This window comes from Anastrepha obliqua, chromosome 4 (assembly GCF_027943255.1).
Source record: "Anastrepha obliqua isolate idAnaObli1 chromosome 4, idAnaObli1_1.0, whole genome shotgun sequence".
NCBI lineage: Eukaryota > Metazoa > Arthropoda > Insecta > Diptera > Tephritidae > Anastrepha > Anastrepha obliqua.
The window spans coordinates 57,311,450-57,336,448 of record NC_072895.1 but is presented as its reverse complement, the minus strand read 5'-3'; the positions used below and the strand labels follow the sequence as shown (position 1 = coordinate 57,336,448).

Below are 24,999 nucleotides of genomic sequence, written 5' to 3'. Positions count from 1 at the left end.
ACAGTTGAGCACTTTCTTTGCAATTGACCAGACTTAGCTAAAATCAGAGCCGGTTGCCGAGGTAAATTGAGTAAAAAAAGTTGGTCGTGCGGACCGATTACCTCATAACCTAACCTAATGTTTCAACCTGCTGTATCCATCTGGGTAACAAAAAAGGGAGAGCCGAGATATCTGAGTCTTAGCCAGACGAAAATAGGGAAGCTCTCAGCTGGTGATTGCATACTTAACGGCCAATGCCCGATAAGGACACCCACCAAATTTGAGAGCTGCGGCTAGCCTCAGATGTAAAGATTCACGCATTGTGACGCTTACTCTGCTTTTGGCGGGTATGATTTATCTTACTTTGATGCAATTCGGTTTACTATACATATTGGCTTTACCTAGACCAGTATTAATCTGAAAGAGGGAGTAGATGTTGAATACGATCTGATTTTGATGAAACATGGTGTTCGATTTTATGTTAAAAAGGGGGAGGTTTACGCTTCGTTCTTAAAATCTTTGTGTTCTCAATTTTATGTAAGTCAGCAAATCAATTCTAAAATCAAAATTCTAAAGATAGTGAAGAATAATCCTGGGTGCTACGCCCATTCTTAATAAAATTTTTAATTATATATATATATAATTAGCGCTTACGTCATTTTTGGGTGTTTGACCAGGCTTCCACCTATTAGTGGCGTGCATCTTGGTGTTGTTCCATAAGTGGAGGAATCTATTTTACAGATTTATTCCGCCTCCAAACACCAGATATTTTTTATGAGAAGTTTTTTCATGTCAGAAATACAATCGAAGGTTTGCCACTGCCTGTCGAAAAAACTTTTTCTATCATTTTCCTGTTTTATGCATGCCCTTCCAAGCCATTCAGTTACGACGTCCGCTAAAATCATAGTTTCGCATAAAAAGCATGGCCACTCTTACTTTCTTATATCAGTATTATTAAATTCTGCTCTCTACCTTTACTTCTTATTACTCAAATACTTAACTACGAATTACTAAATAATTCTTAATTATATTTTACTTCGCTTATTGCGCCCGCCGAAATTATTATAAAGGCCTCATAATTGACAAGTTTAAATAGTCAAAACTTATAAATTTTGTAATTTTTTTAATTATTTAAAATTTTTTATAATTTTATTCTGAAGCATTGACCACAATAATCTTACATAGGTCTTCGTAGGCTTCTTCTTCTTCGTAGGAGATTTATAAGAATTCGAAAAATTTCCAATAAAATCTTAAACTTATTGGAAAAATTTTGGGCACGCAGTCTAAAACCCGTTAAATGTTTGTATATCAAGTCTGAGGTCACTCGCATTTTCGCGGGTTTTTGATAATTTCGAGGTATCGCGCTTTTTCTTCATAAAATGAGTGCATTAAATTTTTTATACGCAGAAAATACAAAACATCGACGGGAAAAAAGTATAGAAAATCAACTAAAATATTGAGCCATTTCAGCCTAGCACTTCATTACACTCAAGTTGAAGAAGCAAAACAAGCTTCATACCCTTTTTTGTTTGGAAAATTCTAATTAAAATTTTTGAATTTTTGGCGAGAATTTGTTGAATTTTTATAAATCTTGCATAAAGTTTGAAACTTAGATTATTCTACTATTGGTTATGGAATAACCGAATTTAAACCAAAAATAATTGAAATAAAAAAATAAAAAAATTAAGTAAATAGTCAAAATCATATGTGTTGCCTCTGTACAAAATAATAACTCCGAATTCAATATTCGTAATAACCGAATTCCTTAAAATAACCAATATGTATCATAGAACGGTACTTTTAACTGACAAAAATGGAAGAACAAAAGTAGTGTTCCATTTAGAAAATACTTGAGGCTTTTAGAATGGCTACAGACTTACAACAGCTATATAATATTACAGCAGGTTGTATTCAACTAAAAATATGAAAAAACTTTCGGAAAATATTGTTGATTTTAAAACCTCTTATCTTATCTTTGAATATCTAAAATGTATTACATTACATTACATTTTTACAAAAATTTTTTAGAGGGAATCCTAATAACTTTTTAAATTTAAACATCAAGTATTTTGATGCACGCGTAACACTGTAGGCCGGCACAGGCTTCTTGGTCGGTTCGTTGGTTGTATTGATTTGCCAAAAGTTCAATTTTTGATGCAGAGGCAACCACGTGCAGATGTATGCATATGCACACTGTTAATTGCACATGACCGTGTACATACATATGCATGTAAATGTGAAAATCCTGAAACCTCGTTTACTCAGTCTTGCACAGCACATATTGGTTTACCTGCTTCGCCTCGTCACTGCTACCGTAAAAGATAAATTAGTTTGTTGAAGGATTTTTCAATTTGGTTCGTTCGTACATGTTTGCGGTAAATGTGGTTATGTATATATGCGTTCATATGTGTATTTATTAGTATGTGTGTCACACCTGTTCTTGCCATTCAACACCTGTTTTGGCAAGAAATTTTCATTCATTGCCAGCAGTGATTCAACTCTGTATACAGATACTTGCACGTACAAATATACACGATATTTCGAAAGTAACCAACAGGTGTGTTCCAAAATAGCATTCCAGCGCCAACAAGTATTAGGTATTTTGAGTAAAAGGTGAATGAAAAGTGAAATATCCAACATTTACGAGGTAAGTTTAAACGGATTTAAGTCGATCAGCTATGTACTCATAAAGGTGCGGTTGAATATATACTTTTTTTTAATGTGTGTATGCCTGTAGTTAGTTTCGTTTCTCATGCTGGCCAATTTGTGATATTTTGTGAAATTTTATGGCACTTAAATTGACCGAAATGAGTTAACCTAAGCAAAGTTTTAAGGCAAATTGTAAATACTTACTTTCAACCCCTTTGTGTTGAGTTGAATTCTGTGATTTTACGAGCTTAATTAATTTGCCCCAGCAAGACACCTGAATGCTACCATTTATAGTAATTATTACTTTACTAATACATTCCCTTATTATAAAACAGAAAATAGTTTTTCATTTTCTCATTAATTAGAATTTTTAAAGTACTCGTACTGGTAAAACAATAAATTCGGAACATTATTGTAATCCCTTAGACCAGGTGAAGGAAAAAAGTCATGAAAAAAAACCAGTTTGCAAAAGAAAAAAAATTATTTATCGGCAGGATAGTGTGCCGTGTTACAAGAACATTTTAACAATGGCTAAAATCCATTAATTAAAGTTAGAATTATTGGAGCATCCACTGTATTCACCAAATTTAGCCCTTGCGACTTTCAGCTGTTTTCAGACCTAAAAAAACTCATATATGGAAAGCGGTTTTCATCAAATGATGAGGTCATTGCAGCTTTGGAGGCGTATTTTGCAGACTTTCCAGATTCTCACTTCGGGGATGGAATTCATAAATTGGAATCTCGTTGGAACAACTGATGCTCAGGGAGACTACAGTAGATTCTGTTTTTATGCGGTTCCGCAAGAAACAGCATAAAAAAAACAGCAAAAAAAAGCTACCAGTTCTATAGTAAAACTATAGATACGTTTCAAATGCTAAGAACCACATAAATCTGAAATAATGTAATAAAATCGCATAAAAAAAGGGTACTAGTCCCATATTATAACTATAGATACGTTCCATAGACCGCATGAATCTGAAATAATTAAATAAAATCGCATAAACAAAAAATTGTGTATTTGAAAATTATATCTTTATTTAAGAAACGTCAGAATCGAAAAATAAATTTACATCGTCAGAAATAGAATCAGACAATACCCGCATGTTGCGCATTCGTTTAGGATTTGGCGTAAAATCACTTCCGTCACTTGAGGAAATGTACACGTCTGATCTGGATGGTGATGCAGGCGGTTCCGTACTTGTAGGGTTAGCATTTCTGATGTAATCTGTGATGAGTTTTTGCTTAGCTGGTTTAGAATCTTGTTTATATGTACAATTCCCGATAGGTCGGCATGCATTTTTTAATTAAAAAAAAAAACCGCACTATTTCAAAACCGCATAAAAACAGAATCTACTGTATTCTGAATAAAAAAGTGTATTTAGAACCATAAAATTGTGTTTTGCTTATCGAACCGCATAACTTATTGAACAACCTAGTACAAGGTGGCGAAAAATATATTTATTGAATTGGACAGCTTTAGTGTAGTGAGGCTTAGATATCAAAATCTAGATTTCCATTACTCAAAATAATTTTTTGAAGTGCAACTAAAAGTAAAATTTCAAGGCCATGCAACGTTTTGGGCATTTTCGTTCCGCAAGAGACAAACAAGACATAACGTAGAGGAAAAGGAGAGAGAGAGAGCTATACCTTATATATATGTTAGATACACTTTAGGCTATTTTCCTGAATTTTTCCTTGTGGTTGCTAATTTCTAGTGAGAAATAACATTGGCTACTTTTTGACGCTTGCACCAGCAAGCAAACTTGTACGAAATATATTTTTGGTGCCTACGTTTTGGCGTTATATTTCCTTTGTGCCTACTGTTTGGGGCATTTTTGGCACCTTATTTTTTTGGCGTTTTTTTGTTTTTTTGGTGCCTACTTTTTGGCGCTTATTTCCGTTTCCTGGCTAGTAAAGTGCTATCCATTCCGGCGTCGGATTTATTGGTTTTGCCTTGCGGTAATTTGTGCCGTTGCTGCGCTCCTGGAATCGCTGCGTTTGTCCGGGTGATAAACGTTCGGAGTAGTGCGCGTTGTTGCCACGGTTTGTGTCCGGCGTTTAACTACACCGGTCGACCCTTCTCCGTTTTTTGTAAATTTCGTCTATTTGTATTCTTTGCAAATGTTGTAAATTTATTTAGATATATATTCTTTCTCTCTCCCTCTCTCTCATTCTCTCCTGGGCCTCTCCCTCTTTCTTCGTCTGCCTTGAAAGTTTCACTTCTGTTATGTGTACTACGCTACACGCACTTTGTTGTTTAGTAAAATGTTACTCAATTAGATTATATTATATTATTAATTTTGCATCACCTTGTATATATAAAAATACATATTTGTACTGTGTTTTTCTGGTTGTTTTTTTTTAACTTTAAAAGCAACCAAAAATCAAAGTGTCGCTTTGGATATATTGTACATGTTTAAAATTTTAAAAATTTTTTTCTAGAAAAACTCAATCCAAAATTCCATTCTATTGAAGCGCTGATAACGATACTTGAAGGCCTTTTTTGTATCAAAAATGACAAACAGAATTTTTTTCTCAAAAATTGTGAACAGAAACATGAAAATTTTCAACAAAAAATTTAAAGTTAAAAATAAAAGTATATTTTATCCTGAGAAATCAAAAAACATTTGATTTCTGGGGATAGCTGGATTGTGACACCTTTTAGCTTAGACAGAACGAGTCCATAAAACTTCCCCCTTCTAGTAAAGAAAACAATACCAGTCTTGGTATTGCTTGCCGATAGCCCATTAGCACAGCACCAAGTTTCAATCCTGTACAGAGTTTTCTGCACTTTTCCACAGATGTCCATGAAGGGCCTGTTACCAAACAGGCAACGTCGTCCGCATATGCTTGTGCGTAGACTCCCGAGTCGGTTAAGGTGGTGAGCAGAGGATCGATAACCATGCACCAGAGCAATGGAGACAGCACTCCGCCTTGGGGGCAATCTCTATTAACCCCGGATGACACTAGCAGATCTTCCTCTGCTCACATCGGGACGATTATTTGGGTCAGCATCGAACGAATGCAATTCACTAGCACCCGGTCTACATCGGGTCTACTAGCAGAGCTGCACATACTGTCAAAAGTGTCATTATCAAACGCTATATCTTTCACTCCTGTTCATGGCCAATTCTACACTAACAACAAGGATTTGCAGTGCCGACTCGCATGATTTTCCACTTTGATAGTCATGCTGAAATGAAGAAAGAGGGTGAACCTTCAGCGACTTCTGACGTATACGCAATTCTACTAGACGTTCGAGGCTTTCGAGAAGTCATACTGATGGGTCTGAAGCTTTTGGGGCTGGTGAGCGTGGTATATAGGTCAGTGCCAGGCATGCAGTGAAGTTTTTTTCAAGGCTAAAGACATAGACTCTATGCCTTTCTACAGCATGATAAAATATATGCCATGTGGTCCAGGTGACTTGTAGTCGCCAATAGTTGTGATGGCAAATTGAATGACATGCCGAAAAAGTGTAGCAGCTCTGACAACAGCCTTTTTCAATAAGGGCTGTTGCCAGTCAACGTTTATCTGATAAGTTGGAAATTGTGATTACATCAGCAAGCTGAGTGTCCCACTTTGCCTCTCCGTGAAAGAGCCCTCAGATTTCCCAAGAGACCCCAGCTTTGCGGTTGGATCCCAATTTTGCCGTGTCACTCAAAGATTTAATACCGCTGCAGAATTCTCTTATCTCACAGAAAACATAGCCATCTCTAGTGTAAGGGTCTTTGAATTCCAGAAATTTGCAATGCTGACAAAACGTAAGTACAACTTGGAATTAATAAAATATACTATATTTTTAGCTATCAAAATTTTTGAAATTGAAATTTTTATGAACTTTAATCTTTCTTTGGTAGTCATGTAATTTCAGACCCCATATTAAAGTAAAACGAAAAAAACTTAAAAAATAATATAATATCAGAAGACAGTGGAATTAATTTTAAGTTTCTAATTTTTTTAAGTGGATGTTATTTTTACTTTTATTTAGCGTCAATAAAGTATATTATTTTGACACCTCAGAAATTTATAATTTCCTATGTTGTGGACGTATATAAAAATTACCCCACACATGAACAACAGAAATACATTTGAAGATCCGCCCCTGCATGGGCGTATGGATGTGCGCATCGAAAGTCGAACGCTTCGGGATAGCAAAAGCATGTTTGTATAGTTTTATGAGCTAAAAACTAGTATATATAACTCGTAAATCTGGAATCAATGCAACTAGTACATAAATTGCAGCTGAGCATAACTACGCTCAGTCAGGGTGTTAAATTTTGGCTTAATATGCAGTGCAGGTGATGCGCAGAATAATAAAAATTTAAACGAAGCACTCGCATGTATATATATGTATGTATGTATGTATATATTAATATATATGCATACAAGAAATTGAAAAGGCGAATGCCAAGAAACCATGCACATTCTACAACTGGCCCATTTGCCCGATATTTTGACTACAACACTTATTGCGCTTAAGAACAATGTACACCATGGCGTATGGTTAATGCAATATTTTATCCACCATAAGCCAATTAAGTTCGTGATCCTTATAAAAATTACATACATTTTAGGTTATGCCAATTCAGATAAATTTGCGCATTATTAGCAAAATTTCTCTCGGCGTTCACTGACGGCTGAATGCCCGAATGTGTAGAATATTGTACACAAATTAACTTATTCACATTACTCATTCGCGCTCTCCACTTTCGCGCGTGCACGCAATAATTGGAAAACAACCAGTCAAGTAACCGTAAAGGCAAATTTACAGGAAATGCTCATTTTCGTGATAAACTGTTGGTTTGATGTTACAAATGAAAAATTATGTGCGTTATGCATAACAGTAAAAAGGAACAAAACAAAAAAAACAAAGATGAAAAAGAGAAAACAAGAAATGTGAAACGTCTAAAATTTCAACAGTTCCATCGCGCCGCTCGGTAGCGCGTGATTAATGGCACAGGGCTGAGTGTTAAGCTTAGCAAGGCGCTTGGCAAAAAAGCAAGAGGTAAAACTTGCTGCGTAAATGGTTTCTCTTTTCACTTTTTCACTTTATTAACAACGGAAGTGTTCGCTGGCAAAAAAGAGAGTTTATATTTCATGGCAGTGAAATATAAATTAGCTGACAAATTTAAAAGACTACGCTCCAATAACACGTTAAATTATTTTCCCTAGCAGCCTCCTTCGGATAATTTAAGCTTAACGCGTAGTGTAAAACTCTAAAATTTAATGCATTCTGATTATTAAAGCATTCACATATGCAGCTGTAATTACCAACTGGTTCATAAAACAACACTGTGCGGCAAAGCGAGGAAAAAGGGTAAGAATGTGGTATATGAATTATGATAAAAATACCGTTATGGAATGCTGGACCAGCGGCCATTTTTTCCCATGCTTCACCATTTTTTTTAAGTGTATGCAAGTTTTCTTATTCTGATCTTAAGTTGATCTAAATTATTAAAAAACAGAACTCTTATAAAACAACCTTAACCATTAGTATTACCCTAAATAAAATGGCGCATATATTTGCGAAACATTTTAATCCAATATGGCTTGGTGCGGGTCATTTGCATACTCATTTCAAAAAATTCGAAAAATATTAAGCTTGTAAGATTGTTGGAGAGTTAAAATGTTCAAAAAAAATATTCACCAGCAAGTTTCAGTAGGAACCTTCTCAGGCACAAATAGTGTGCGATAACAGACTAACGTGCACCACTAAATGATTTCTAATACTCATAATCCCATTGTACTTGATTTATGCGCTCAATTGAGTCTACTTTGGAAGCAAACTGCTTAAAAGATACATAAATACCGGTTTTTTCTTTAGGGTTCTAAAATGTATTTGTTTTCAAAGAACGAGTTGCTCAGAAATTTGAACTACGTAATTCGTAATTCGAAACTTTATCTCTGGAAGCGTGCTGCGAAGCGTTGCGTTTTACTCCCAGCTAATATTGCAGCGGCGACTACTAGCTCTAACTCTTCCGACACAGTTTGAAATACGATGTGCTGCCTTTATACCGCAGAAGGAAGACGGACTCCGTTTTCTGTTCGGCGAGTTGAAGGCCATTTTGCACCAGCAATGAGTTAACGGCCGCTATGTTCTGATTAGCTTTTTCGCAGATGTCGCTTAGTGTGTTAGACGTAATGACTATTGCGATTGGGTATACTGAGGCGCAAAACGCCATCATACATGATATTCCAGACCAATGGCTCAATCACAGAACGTTGGAGGACTCCGCCTGACACCTTATAACTCTTCCTCCCTGCTGCTGTGCTGTAATCCAGTACGCGTTCTTCGAAGTGGTTTCGTATAATTGTCCAAAGCGTACAGAATTTTCGCCAATTTTGGGGGCGGACATTAAATTTCTGATGAGCTTGCAAGAAAGAGGTCATCGGCATTCCCTGACAGTTGTTAAAGGGGAATTGCATAAATTATTTCCCAGGAAAACACAGAGCTCCATTTCTTCTTGTGCTATTTCGAAAACTCGTTGGCCCCAGTACAATAGACGGAGGAGAAAGTCTAGGGAATTGTATATATAATATATATATATAATTGACGCGTACACCCTTTTTTGGGTGTTTGTCGGAGCTCCTCCTCCTATTTATGGTGTGTGTCTTGGTGCTGTTCCACAAATTGAGGGACCTACAGTTTCAAGCCGACTCCGAACGGCAGATATTTTTATGAGGAGCTTTTTCATGGCAGAAATACAATCGGAGGTTTGCCATTACCTATCGAGGGGCGAGCGCTGTTAGAAAAATGTTTTTCTTAATTTTGGTGTTTCATCGAGATTCGAACCTACGTTCTCTCTGTGAATCCCGAAAGGTAGTCACGCACCAACCCTATACGCTAGGGCGGGTCGATTTAAAAATCGCTCATTGCTCTGTGAAAATCGTATTCTAGGGATCAAAATAAGAAACTTTGACGAAGGAACCATACCTCTAAAACGAATTATGATGCCCCCCAATTTGGGTCGAACTTTTGGGTAGGGGCAAATTTTGAAAAATTCCACTTTGACCCATTTAGAGTGCTCCAATCGAGTCCAAATGTATGACCGACCCCTGCTAATTTTGGACGGCCGATCCACCCATGCCAGTGGCACACCCCCTGGAACTTCCCTGGGAGGTTCCCCATACAATCATTTCAAAATATCACCATTTTTGGCCTTTATATGAAAAAATCAGCTAAATGGCTATGTTGTTTCTTTATTTTTATTTATTTATAATAATATTTATTATTTATCTTATATATAAAATAAAGTCAACTTTTTGTGTGTGTTCGCTAACCGGCCGTGTCTTTGAACCGAATTAAACCAAAGTTACACACATTATTAAGTAGATATTGAAGATGGTTTACGTATAGTTTGGATGCCTATTGGTGGATAGGGCTCGAGATATAGATCAAAACGTGGACCCGGGTAACCTTCGGATGTGTATGTACAATATGGGTATCAAATGAAAGCTGTCGATAAGTGCTTTAATACGGGGTAATTTTCATACCTAGTGATGACTAGGGTCTCGAAATATATGCCAAAACGTGGACCCGCCGTGTCTTTGCGCCGAATTAAACCAAACTTACACACATTGTTAACACTTGATGATCATAAAAAAGAAGATTTTTTTTTAATTTCAAATCAACGCAAATGAATAACTAAGAAACAATCGTCAAAAAGAAAAAAGAAATTTATTATTTTTTCAATTAACAATCGCTCACGTGCTTATATTTTTCTTATACATTTAGGAATTTTCACGTGGTAAATTGGAATTAATTAATGTAAGTTTTCATCAAATTTAGTGGATTTATTTTTTCGGTTCATATGCGATAAACTACGATGCACCATGAGTGAATCAAATGTTAAAAAAAATAAAAAAACAAAAAATATAATCCACAAAATTTCAGAATACCATAATTACAATAATGTTTATTACAGTACAAATGCCAAGACAATTGCGTATTCATATTAGTCGCTCGACAAATAATAACAGGCGCATGAGAAATGCTCGGAATAACGCGACATCAGAAGAGCGTCAAGAAGAAAATGAAACAAATCGGCAACGAATGGCACGGTCCAGATCAAATCGACCAAGAGACATCAATTTGAACAAAGCTGCTATGTAACGGAACTAGACTTGTAGTCAAACGATTGATGAATAATGTTATCGAAGAAACTATTTTAATTGGCAAATTCAGGAATGAAGACGTTCTAATACCGAGAATTCCAATGATTCCACCTTAATTGCCATTTGAATTCAAGCGTTTGCAACTGCCCATTCGTTTAGCATTTGCAATAACTATCAATAAATCACAAGGGCAAACTTTAGAAATATGCGGGATGAATTTAGAAGAACCAGTATTCACCCATGGTCAACTATACGTTGGCTGTTCACGTGTTGGGAAGCCAACAGCATTATATATTTACTCAAAAACAAATAGAAAAACAAAAAATATTGTTTATGCCAAAGCGCTTGAATAAAGAATAAATAAATAAATAATATGAAAACCATATATTTTCTGTTCTAAACCATATCTATTCTATTTTAGTGTGCCTAGCGAGGCGGGCGGGGTTTGCTAGTTTATAATAATATCTATTTTTTCTCTTAAGAAATTTATTTAGTCAGAACATATGTAAATGAAAAAATTAATTTAAGTGAGTTATAGAAAAGAGACTGGGGAACATCAGAATTCCTTTTAGAGGTATGGTTCCTTCGGGAAAGTTTCTTATTTTGATCCCTAGAATATGATTTTCACAGAGCAATGGGCGATTTTTTTGCCTCCCCACAAATCGATCCGGCCTACTATACACTATTCAATTTCCAAACTCATAGCTGTATTTACTGGTAATTGGGCGATCGGCACGTCAGCAGAAAATCTAGGTTAAAATATTTAATCTTCATTGCAGAAGCTGAGGAGAGAAGGAGGCTGTTGAACACTTTTTCAACAAATGTCCAGGCTTGGCAGCTAGACGATAAAGGTCACTGGATGCATCTTTCTTTGACAGCCTAGAACAGTGCGCCAACTTAAGTCCCATCAGTCTTCTCCATTACACCATTACCTATGGCTGGCTGTAGATATTTGTCCATTAGATGTCTCATAATGATATCAAAGCGCCGCTTTAGTGCTACTTGGGGAGATCCAGAGTGATACTTTAACCATTTTACCTATCTACCTAACTACGTATTTTAGATAAAAAAAATTATAATAAAATATATGAAAATATTTCACTTTAAAAAACTCCATACCAAAATTTTCAATATTGCATAAATCTTAAAATTATTATTTGTAAATTTTTGTCAGTGTTCAGTAAATCAATTTTCAGAAGAATATACGACAACGTCAAAAATACGTGAACATCGAACCGCCCTTAGATATTGAACAAGCCACTGATTGGCTTAAATAATTTGGGGTCTCAGTATTTAATAAATAGTTTCTTGATTACCAAAAATCACACAAACAACAATTCACTATATACCTCTGAATTCAACATTTCACTTCCACTATGTCCTATAGCGCTAAGCTTAAGCAAAGGAAGATCTTTCAGAGTTTTCTTATTTAAAATGCTTTGAAGTTCCCTCACAAATCTTATCGATGGTATTATGAGACATTCTCGTTAAATTGCATTAAGCACTGCAGTATAATAGCAGAAGATGTCTCACATATGCGGTTAATTGCTTTAAAGGTACATTTCTCGCATTGCTATAATATCATACAATGCATGGGTATGTGTGTCAGGAAACGCCTATTCACCGTTACGTGTGCACAGTGAGTACACGTGGCAGACTAATTTACAGATCAGCAAAATACGCTACGTGAATTACATTGAATTAAATTGGGAGGCATCAGGTACTCGTAATCAGATAATGCCAATCGTGACAGAAAGTGAGTTTCACATAACAAAATAGAAATTGATGGCACTACAAATAATTGTGAAATAAATGCCATGCGATATATGTAAATTATTGAGTTGTACATTCGTAGATGCTTTTAAGTAAGATTTGTTTACCACTGCATAAATGCATGTGTATGTATTTATTGTATAAGTCGAAGTAGTATTAGATATAATTAGCCATCCCAGCAACTTAAGCGGAAGTCCCACAAATGCTAATTGGCGATTTGCAATGAAATCTGTAGGATTACATGCAAGAAATGGCCTCATATATCATATACATACACATGTACATATTCATAGGCAAGAAAAATAAATGAGGATGCGCATACATATTTGTGCCTGTTATGTTGTAAATAATAAAATTACCAGCAATGCTTAGGCAGCGCACGTTTAAACACTTAAGAGACTTCAATTCGACTCAGCTCAGTGATAAAATAGCACATGCGCTTCAGTGAGTATCCCATTGGCGAGCCCCGAAACAGTTGATTGAGTAAGGCCCATATGGGTAGGAGGAAAATTATTGACGTACTGGGATGACGCTTCGGGAATTACAACTGAAGGCATGAGCGTGCTGAGACAATTGTATTTATATAGTAGAGGAATATGCAATAATAATATTGTATATGAGATCGCTTGTTGGTGGATATAATGTATATGCATGCATATATATGTATATCGACAAAATTATAAGCAAATCTATAAAATGGTAGATTCCATTGCCTGCATAGTAGCAGTTGAGTGGTAACAGAAGTAAAGAGCAATGCCTCTGCATTTGCTTTGGTTGCAAACAACTATTTTACCTATACAAAAAGTTGCATATATGTAGAAAGCATTGTGTCACTTTTTAAGTTTTTCAAAAATTGTCAAATCAAAAGCTCAGTTGAAGGAACGACTCCACAAACCTACAAATACTTCTTGATTCTTTCACTCAAGAACTAGACTATCTAAGTGCTATGTGAAATCGGTCGCTGAGTGCGAAGATCCAAATAATTTTTATTGTCATCTAGTTTTCGAGGTGAATTTAAAAACGGTAGATTTTAATTTCAACTCAAATGATGAAACGTTTTAATGTTGAGGTTCTAAGATACCTCCTTGGGCCACGCCTAAGGAACCTATGAGGATACCGAATTTCATTGCTTGAAATGCCATATTTGAAAATTTGCTCATGTAGCTACTGCATATAAGCAAAAGATCGACATTAAATAATACTGTATTCAGCTCAAGACAAAAGACACTCTGTAGTTAATGTGCTTCCCTCATTCGACATAGCACAAAATTTTTGGTATTAAAATATCAGTTTGGTAAAAGAGATCAATTAGACTGAATAACTTTGTAAAAATATATATTGTGGCAATGGAAAGTGTAAAACATAATCAGAAAATCGCAAATCGTCTGTTTTCTGTCCTAATAAATCCGCATTTGGAGTGAATCTATCCAGATTCTTATTATTCTTACCATTTTTGTTAATGACATTCTTCATTGTCACAAAAATGCATCCATTTATCTGCTTGCTGATAACGCGCAAATTTGTTTCTCCTGCCCAATTGGGCTTAGTAAAAATTTAGTGTTTATATTAAATGATAATCTAAAATTATTATTTATTTTTATTATTTGATGCTTCATGTCCAGAGCTTCGAACCTGTGCGCTACCGAATAGTAGCCACACGCACCAACACATTTGGCTGTGATTTTGGAAGACGGCACTGCATGTAAGACTGTACTTAGTCGCAGGGCTGCCAGTTGTGGCCTCAGAGTCAACTCTGACAAAACGAAGTTGGTGGTATTTACCTAAAAATATAAACCTCCTCATTTTAGACTTTCCAAATTAAAAAAAACCCTGTCCAACGCTTTCATCGGAAGCTAGGTATCATAGGGTGATACTTGACTTCAAACTCCAGTGAAAGCTACACCTTGAAAATAGGATAAAGAAGGCCAGTAAAGCTTTCTACTCCTGCAAAAAATGGAACTCAAGCCAAAAGTCGTGCTTTGGATATACAACATAGTGGTTCTGTAAATTTGGTAGCATGGTGAGAAGCTCTTCTGCATGTATTGTCATCACAGGAGGAAGTATAATTTTCCTCAGTGCTGACCTGAATGTCTTTTTGCACTTACTAACCATCGAATTTTACGTTATTTCCATCGCTGCTCAAAGAGCAATCAGATTAAAGGAGGTTGGCCTCTGAAGGCAATATATCAAGGGTCATGGCAGCATTTTTGGGCAGTTCGAACCGTATTTCTCTGAACTTCAGACAGATCTATTCGCAAACTGGAGCTTGAGGGTCGTGCCAGGGTAATCTTTCCAAGTAGGTAGGATTGGAACGGGTGGAAAATCTGCACCGAAGCTATTACCTGTGTCTTCACTGACGGCTACAAGATGGAATCTATGTGCCTCAAATTGTTGAATACTGCTAGTGTTTTTACGGCAGAAGTCTTTCCGATCCTGCAAATAATGCGTAGGGAACGTTAGAACATCTTTTCCGATAGTCAAGCCGCGATCAAGCCCCTGACGATGCCATGCAGCAGATCCAAACTAGTCGCCGCCTGTAAGGAGGAGATCAAATTTCTTGCGTGCACAAGTTTCATTTCTCTGATCTGGATTAAAGGACATAGCAAAATATTTAGAAAGAAATGAAATTGCTGATGGGCTTGTCAGGAACGGAACTAAATTGGCCTTAGAGACCTCCTACCCGATCATCGGCATCCCCTTGACCCTTGTTAAACTTATGTTTTTAAAAAATGTATTTCTTTTTCCCTAAACTAATATAAAAGGCGTTTACACCCTTTTTAAACGTTTATTGCTGAGCTCCTCCTTCTAATTGTGGCTTATGTCCTGTTGTTGTTTCACAAATGGAGACACCGACTGTTTTAAGCCGACTCCGAATGACAGATGGTTTTTGGTTATGAGGAGCTTTTCCATGGCAGACATACACTCAGAGGTTTGCCTTTGCCTGCCGAGAGGCAACCGCTATTAGAAAAAACTTTTCCTTCATTTTGGTGTTTCACGGAGATTCGAACCTACGTTCTCTCTGAATTCCGAATGGTAGTCACGCAGCAACCTATTCGGCTACAGCACCTTAGGCGCTAAAAATATCTAGGATGTGATCTTGTTTTGCGTGCACGTCTCGCCAAGAAATCTAATAATCAAAGTGTGAAATTTGCCGTAGTGATGCAAAGTTTACACTTACGGTCCAAAAATGGTCTCAACTGTTGACAGTCAAAAGTGCGAAGCGTAGCTATAAGCCTCTTATTTAGTTGTTTATAAATCGATTTACAATTTCTTACAGGTTTCGAAAAGAAACCTATTTATTTTCTCGGCAAACAAAATGTTTCTTTCACTTTTTTCAGCTTCGGCGTTATTTTTAAGCACTATTTTATAAAGAAATAACAATTAAAAAAAGAGTTTAATAAAATCAAATTAAATTTATATAAATATTTTTATAAGCATAAATTTAATTTATATAAATAAAAATACGTTTAACAGTGCGTAAAAGGAATGAACACTTTCAAATATCGGGTGAAAATTAACTAAGCTATTGAATTTATAAAAATAAATGTTATAAGAGGAAAGTGAGCAATTACTAAAAAATAAATAAAATAAAATAACTTAACAAAACAACTTAACTTACCCCATCGGGATTGAATTTTGGTGAGGCATGTGGCGCACAAAATTCCTGCAGCACATCCTGCAACTTTCTGGTTGAATCTGCAAGTAAAATCAATAAAACCAAAGCGTCAGAAACAAGTTGTGATATTACAAATAAACTCGATTAATGTTATGCAACAAATGCAATCAAATCATTATTACATTAAAAGGGGGAATCACTATGCCTGTACTTGCGTAATTGTAGTTATATTTCTACTTTCTACAATTCGCATAACAGATTGGTCTCCACCTCAAAGTGCAGTTTGGAAAGTTGCTGATTTGACTAATCGATTTGCTGTGCTTGTATAATATTCCATTTGACAATGGCATTTCATTTCAATAAATGCTTGCATTGACATGGCTTTACATGCATTTTCCATTTTCAAGTTGAACATGAAATCATGAGCAGGCAACTTGCTGGATGTACAAATATATGCGAATAGTAAATGCAACTGCTTCTGCTCATTTCAGTATCTGAAAATTACTTTTATACAAATGACTATGTTAAGTTACTGAAATTAAGATTATTATGTTCAAAACATGAAGTTATGACTATATGGAAGAATGCAGATCGATGAATCTAAACAATGTCATAAAATCTATATTTTCTGATCTCTAACTTTTTTGAGTCAAATTAGGTCCTAAGTGGCTGTAATCAGGACTAGAAGAGCATCAAACTGACTGGGAGAGTTCGCCTTCATAAATATTCTTCTTAAGGGTTTTGCTAGATGCCTAAACGAAACACCAGAGGTTAGAGTATTAAAGCATACTACCAAGACGGAACACCCTTTCACGAGAGTACATAACTGAAGCAGCAGTTCCCCCAACCGTGGGTTTTAGTTACCGAAATATTTCAAATATACATCCTTTCAAGCCATTTAACTTTAAAATTATTCCTCAAAAATGTAAGGGAAAGTTTACATGCTATTACTACAACGAAAGCAAGTAAAGAAGCAGCAGTGTTTAAATGTAGTGGTTGACCCATTGGCTGATTTACTTATAAATAACATGTTGCTTTCGCACTGAATGCTATTTTGCGCCCAAAAAATATCTGAAACTCAGTAACACTTCTCTTTGATACAAAGTTGATTGTTCGAAAAACATTCCGAAATGTTGAATTTATTTTCAGAGTGAATGCTTTGTTGCCCCAACTAAGGGTTTATTGAAAAGAGGTAATGGGCGAGACGCAAATATTAAATAAAATGACTGCATCAGGAAGTTCGAAAGCCAAAAGCCAAACTACCCGTGTAGAGTGATAATTTTAGAGGATGATAAAAATCAACTTCTTTTGTTATCCAGGAAGAAAAACCCATACGCTCATTTTTCCATCAATTTATCGTTTTAAAGAACTCTAAGGATGCGCAGGGGAAAACGTAAATAAAGGTATCCATTGCGCATACCTTATTTCATAAGTGGAACGTACAACTACTTTTTTCACGTTTTTATAAAACAGCAAGAAGAACGAGAAAAAATGTCCTCCATATATAGGATATGCACAATCCCGTCAGCAAAAAAAAAAAAAAAGTATCAAAAAATAAGGCGATTTTGCAGCTACTCCAAACATGCACTTCATTTTGGCAGATTTCAGTGAACTATAATCCTGCGTATTCGAAATACTTCTGAAAATTCTGGAAAAATGTTTGAAATTTGTATGGAAGTTTGTTAATTCCTTTTTTTATTTGTACAAATTTGATATATACGGTTTTTGTGGGCGAATAAAAAATATTTTCATAAAAAATTACTAAAATTAATCAACAGTTGTCAAAACTTGTGAATAAGTTCCTGTGCCTTAATTGTGAAACTCACTGTATATACTAGGGTCATTTGAAAGCCCGTGCAGAAATAAAAGCTATTTAATTGCTTGGGGTAAACTTTTAATTTTATTTTGTTTAGTAAGCCTTTATTTAGTATACCTTTAAATTTAATTTTTCGTCATAGTCTCTTTTTATGTTTATACATTTCGTCCAATGCTGTTTTAGTTTGTTGATCACTTTCGAATAATAGGCCGCCAGCCATTTCTTCAATTTGGAGAATAAATAGTAGATGGAGAGATCCGAATGCGTAAAGTCTGAATAGTAGACGAGATGTGAAACGAGTTGGAACCCTATTTCTATTGATTTTGCGATCACAACTGCTGAGGCGTGGAATTCCCCACACGAAATTCGTTTCATTCCTTCGTGGAACATAACTCGACTTGCTCGATTGAAACACAAATAAATATGTCGATCTGATTGAAATTTTGCGTATGTTTCTTCCAGGTGATGCAGTAGTGCGATCTCTCTAAGTTTGCACGGACTTTTCAGACAACCCTCCTCGATTCAAGTACAATCGATTTATATCTATAACTCAACAAGGCAGAGCATTCATTTTCGGACATTAGAATTTAATCTACTTATAGTTGGTAAACTTTGGTGTATCAGGTGCCCCATGAGCCCCTCTTTGGCCCAGCAACTATTCCGTAAAAAGAAAACTTTGTATCATCAAGTATTTGAATTTAGTTTTCATTGCTTGTTTTGTTTTTTATACTTCTACTACTTTCTTATTTCCCACTCATTTGTGTCGCACAACAACATTGACTTCCTTTTTCCATTAGTTAATTGTATCCTGTTTGTTGCAACTCAATACAACTTTACTGACTCTTGGATGGGCTGGTGTAACGTTGTAGGCGATTACCAAGGTGTCGCCAGCCAGGCAGCTTGGCAGCCACCTACTAACTTTGTCAAAAGGTGACCTGACTTATGCGGGTAGAGCGGAAAAAAAGTTAGATTTGCACCTGCACTCTAAAAGTGCAATAAGAGCAGCAGGAGTAAAGTAAATTGGCATCAACATGCACTCATGTGCTTTCATATTTATGTGTACTTGTATGTATTTGTGCAAAAATTGTGGTGATGAATTGTGTGTATGTGTAATACTCGTACATGGAGTATCCATTTTCTACTGATTATTGCAAAATTATGCATAAAAATGTCATTTCGCAAATGACAGATCCTAGTATTCACTGTCGTCACGTTTCACATGATTTATGCATGCATTTGGTTTCGATTCACTCAATGAGTTTGGAAATAATCTATGTAGAAAAATGGTACATCTAAGTGAATTTACTTTTTGCTATTCATTGGAAACACTTTCGAAATATTGTCTCGAGAAATATGCTAAAAATAATAAAAAATATTCATATATCGAGAGTTTTCAGCAAGCAAAGGGTATAACTTATTGAGAATTTTATCAGCTTGCCATTGATTGAGAGTTACCTGCTTGTAGATTTGAAAATATTATATTATTGTTGGTAGTTACTTATATTGCCGGATTGTACAAAATTTTAAACTATCATGAGTAAAACATTCGATAAAAATTATAAAAATATCTTCATCATAGGGATTCGCGCGACATTTTATTGCACTGTTACTACTTCACTTGAGAGGGGAAAATAAGCAAAAGAGTGCTTATAAACTTTCCCTTAGCGATGAATGCTAGCTCTTTTGGCTCAATGTTTAGTTTCTTCAAACTAATTCCTAAAAACGCTTCAACGCAATTGATTGATTTCGATTGATGAAATTATGCGAATTTATTTAATCAGGTAGTGTTTGGAATCAATGCGCAATGTGGGTGTTGCGGTGAATGAATGCAAAACAAACTACCTGCTGTTAACACACAGGGAGTCTTCGCATCTTGCACATAATGTTAGTGTAGGCAACCAACAAGTTGAAGTTGTGAAGGAGTATGTCTACCTTGGATCCATCAGTAACAACAGAAATGGCGTCTGCTGGAAGATCAAATGGAGAATAACTCTTCTCAACAGGTGTTATTTTGGTCACAGAGGCAATTGAGAAGTAGAGCTCTCTCTCGAAGGACCAAACTAACACTCTACCAATCGCTTATCACCCCTGCCCAGCTTAGAAGCACGGACGATGTCAACAGTAGATGAAAAAGGCTTGGTAAGCTTCGAGAGAAAAGTTCTACGTAAGATCTTTGGTCCCGTCCGCGTTATTGAGCTGTATGAGCTATATAGGGACATAGATATAGATAAGCGTGCAAAAATACAGCAGCTATGCTTGCCTAATCATGTCCCCCGTGTGAAAGAATGTGGTCTAGCAAGGCGAATCTACGACACGGTACCTCAAAAGGGAAAACGAGGAAGACTACATCTGCGTTGGAAGGACCAAATGGTGCCGCACTTGTCAAACTTTGAGATTTCCAACTGGCACTAGCTAGCGTACTATTTTGGATTCGGCCATAACTGACATACGATTGTAGCCCCACATAAATAAACAAGTAAGTGTTTGAAATCGATGTTTCGTTAAGTGGTACTATCTGGTGAATCTATTCAACTACGTTGTTATTAGAATACTAAACCTTTTCAGATAGCTAAAAAGACAAACTAGTTTTTAAGTTAACTTGCGGAATACTTTAAGTAAAACATGTTTTTGTTTTAATAATGTAAAGTGGGCGAGATTTAGCGAAAAATCGTAAATTAAAAATTTTACCAAGCAGCCATTGTTAATTATCAGGGCTTGATTCAAATTTTATTGATGATTTTTAATACCTGATATATACTTTAACTAAAAAAAAAGAAAAAATGGACACTTGAGCTAACATTACCAAAAAAAAAACAAAAATTGGACGTGCAAGCAAAAACAAAAATGGTTTTTAGTTTTAAATAAACTTTAAAATCGAATACTTCATGCCAAATCAATCAGAAATTACTTATATAATTGCATCAAATTAAGGCAAAATAACAGCATATGGACCATATTCTTGTGTTCGTGTGAATCGTAAATTTCACACCGTAAATTTAAGATACGAATGCTTTAATTAATCCAAAGATTTGTTCCCGAGAGTTTTGAATATTTTTCGTTCTGGAAATTAAGTCTCTTATAAATAGTAAAAAGTTCATAAACACCAGATGCAGTTTCACAAAATATGCTGCAGATGACTGACTCCTTTTTTGTTTTTTTATTTTATCATATTTTTATTGAGTATGGGAATAAGTTTTCGTCATTTCTTAGCCAAATCAATGAATTATTTAACCAATTAAATAAGACATGATATTATGTGCCATTGGAAGCTACAACTTTACTCCATCTTTCAGGCAGCATACGGATTCCTCTGGCGAAAAATTCGAGTTCTTTTGACTTGGTCCATTCATTGAGCCAGTTTGTGATGCTCTCGTAAGAAGTGAAGCGCTCTCCAAGATGCAGGGTCTGGGAAATACAGCGGGTGGGGCAAGAATTTCCCTTTCAGTCCCTATAAATATTTCTGAACCGATTTAGCAACGTGTGGCCTGGCGTTAGCATTGCAATAAAATCAGTTTGTCATATCTACCGTCCCGTTCCCGCCGCTTTTTTTTTTGAGAGCTCAATTCAAACGCATTAACCGCAGTCGGCATTAAAGAGTTCATAATAGATGACACCCTTCTGATCCTACCAGATGAACAACATAACATTTGAAGCATACATATTTTTTTTCGCTGTCGATGGACCTGGTTCACCTGGCAGGCTCCAACATTTTCGATGCTTAGGGTTATCATAATAGATCCATTTTTCATCGCCAGTGACGATGCAATGCACGAAACCTTTTCTTTTCTGCCGTTCAAGAAGCATCTCACACGTCACCAAACGTCTCTCGATATCCCTCTCCTTCAATTGATGTGGCACACACTTACCTGTTTTCGGACCATTCCCATCGCGCGCAAGCGCTTACCGACGGTTGATCTGTCAATATCCAACTCTTTAAATATATCATCAAGGGTTCGACATGTGTCTTCATCCAATAATGGTTTGAGTTGAGTATCTTCGAATTTTTTCCGTGCCCCTTCGCCATATTTATCACTCACGTCGAAGTTGCCACTTTGGAAGCGCCACTATTTACAAGTTGTATTTGATGGAGTGTGATTAGTTTTTAATGCATCGGCTCACTTTAAATTACTTGACATTATATATTGTGAAATACCATCAAATTACGAGGGGTGCCTTTTATTTGGCAGGATTTGGCAACCCTGGTGTTGCAATCTGGCAACTGACAGCTGTATCGCAAAGTTTGACATTTTTTGGCTTTTACGTACTCAGAACGTTTTGAAATACCAGCGCTATTTGTGTTGTTTACAGTAATTCATTTTTTGGCGATGAAGCTCCATCAAGGACCAGTGTTTATCGATGGTATGGTGAATTCAATCGTAGTCGTAGTTTACTCCAAGACGAATTTTGAAACCCATTGATGCTGAAAACCATTGATGCGCGAACTGATATTGCAAGATCGTCATGTGGCCTATCGTGAGATTGAGACAATCTTAGGCATTAGTGGGACCAGCATACATTCAATATTGCATAAACACTTGACTGTCAAAAAAATTTGTTCGCGTTGTATCCCACACAATTTGTCAATCGCTCAAAAAAAGGCTCGTGTCGATTGGTCGAAAGAAATGCTTAAAAAATACGATCGCAGGGCTTCGAAACACGTCTATGACATGGTGACAGGTGATGAATCATGGATTTACGCGTATGAGCCCGAAAGTAAACAGCAGTCGACTGTATGGGTGTTTCAAGATGAGCCAAATCCAACAAAAGTTGTTCGCGCACGAAGCACTTCCAAGCAAATGGTCGCCTGTTTTTTCGGAAAAACTGGACATGTCACAACCCTACCACTAGAACAACGCAGAACAGTAAATTCTGAGTGGTACACAACCATTTGTTTGCCAGTTGTCTTCCAAGAAATTAGGAAAACCAATCGCCAAAGACGGATCACTCTTCACCAGGACAATGCGAGCTCTCACACATTGAGCACCCAAAACATCGAATGAATGGGTCATCCGCCGTATAGTCCTGACGTGCCACCGAATGACTTCTTTTTATTCCCGTACGTAAAAAACAAACTGAGAAGTCAACGTTTTTCGACACCTGAAGAAGCGGTTGCGGCATTCAGAATGCATGTTTTGGAGGTACCTCATTCAGAGTGGCAAAAGTGCTTCGACAATTGGTTCAAACTCATGCAAAAGTCTATAGATCTTCATGGAGAATATTTTGAAAAACTATAAAGTGATTTTCGATGATTAAAATTTGTTTTTGTTCTCTAATCCCGAAATATAAAAGGCACCCCTCGTATTACACGTTATCACGTCGGATTGAATCATAACTAAATACAGCATGGTTACATACCAACACCCACGCTACTCCCATATATCTGTCTACCGCTCAAACTTACTCCCTCACATCTCTGCTTCTTATTTACTATCCAATTTTTTTATAACTAAATTAAGCTTTTCTATTGCAATACAATAACAGCACACCATCACTCTCAATACTACTTCTTACATTCACCTAATTAACATTTCTAACAGTACTCATTTGGAATTAGTACTAGGAAACTTAAGTAGATTCCAAAATTTTTTAATATGCAAAGGATTAACATTTGCCCTAAGCACTTTCCGAGAAGCATTCCACGACTTTTAAGCTGAATCTCCTGAGCTTAGTTTTTATTTAAAACCGATGACTTCTAATCAAATGACTTAAGAATGATTTTTTGTATAATAATTTGATACGAACTATAACATTCTGGTTCACCATCTGGATAAGAGCGGTAAAATTTCTTTCAAGACATATCTTTTACATTTTGCCGTAATGAGTTATAATGAAACTGAAAGTAATTTTGCAACAATTCTACACAAGGAAAATATGCTTTAACCATTCCAGGAAAGAAATTTATTGTTAGGCCACGGGATTTTGAAAATTTCTGAAAACAATAACAGTTACGTTTGCGCCTACCAATCGCGCTAAAGCTAATGAAAATTTATTTTTAAATTTCAGCGTTGCAATTATCGAGTACACCCTCAATGCAAAAAATTGCTTGGGAAAATCGAGCCTCTACTGTACATAAAAACATGTACAAATATATATATATGCACATAAGTAAGTTGAGTAAGTGGTTAATTATGCCAAAAATTTGCTTTTATTGGTACGAAGTAAATCTGTGTGTATATGGAATTCGTAATATATTTATATTGTTGCATTCTTGCAAACTTGCCACATGTTGCATGCCCACAAAAATTAATATTCATGCCAATCACGCATTGTTGACCTCAGTAGTGCTGCCCAAAGCATTAAAATTTTAGTAATTCAATCGTTTTAATGAAAATTAAAATTTTAAATTGCTAATTTGCAGCTCAGAAAAAACATGCACAATTTCCATTACATCGACTTTTGCACTTTTGTTTGCACTTTGCAGTCACTTACAAACTTTGCGCAACAGTGGACAGATCAATATTATCAATTATTAAAGGAGTTTTATATGAGTGTATATACATATGTATAAATATATGTGTATATATAAGTACATGCATAATATTACCAATGTACACGTGTTTACACGTATTGCATATTAAATTACTATATCAAAATTGATATTACGCAGTAAAGAGCTACCTTTGTTTTGCACTGGTTTAATTATAGATGAATTTATTGCAAAATAGCTTTACATTTATACCTATAATCTACAGGTTTATGAAAAAATCGTTATTGTCAATGCAAGCTGGTAAATATGACTAGGATCGTCTCACAACTTCTCTAACTGAAGGGAAAATAAGACATGTAAAGGCTACGTGGAGTATGGAAGCAGAAGAGAATGTTTGTTTTGAATGAATTTCTCTTTTATTTACACATTATGTCTTTGGCATGTTATGCCTATTTATCAGGCAAATAGTCTATCAGATTCTCCAGTGTAATCCCTCGTTGGCTTGTTAGGAGGTCTCAGAGAAAATTTTATGAGTGAGGGGAACGGTCGATTCTATTTGGTAAAAGACACTGAGCCACAAAACCACTAAGTTTTAGAAATGGTTTCATAAATGATGGAATTACA

The 24,999-nt window shown here is 35.9% G+C and overlaps 1 protein-coding gene across 1 annotated transcript in view; it reads right to left on the bottom strand.

Moving 5' to 3' along the window:
• LOC129245344 (diacylglycerol kinase 1) overlaps positions 1 to 24,999 on the bottom strand; it is a 293,249-nt gene that overhangs the window by 149,672 nt on the left and 118,578 nt on the right. The window contains exon 4 of the mRNA XM_054883446.1: positions 16,136 to 16,212. Within this exon, the coding sequence (XP_054739421.1) occupies positions 16,136 to 16,212 (77 nt within the window). The remainder of the gene's footprint in view (positions 1 to 16,135; positions 16,213 to 24,999) is intronic.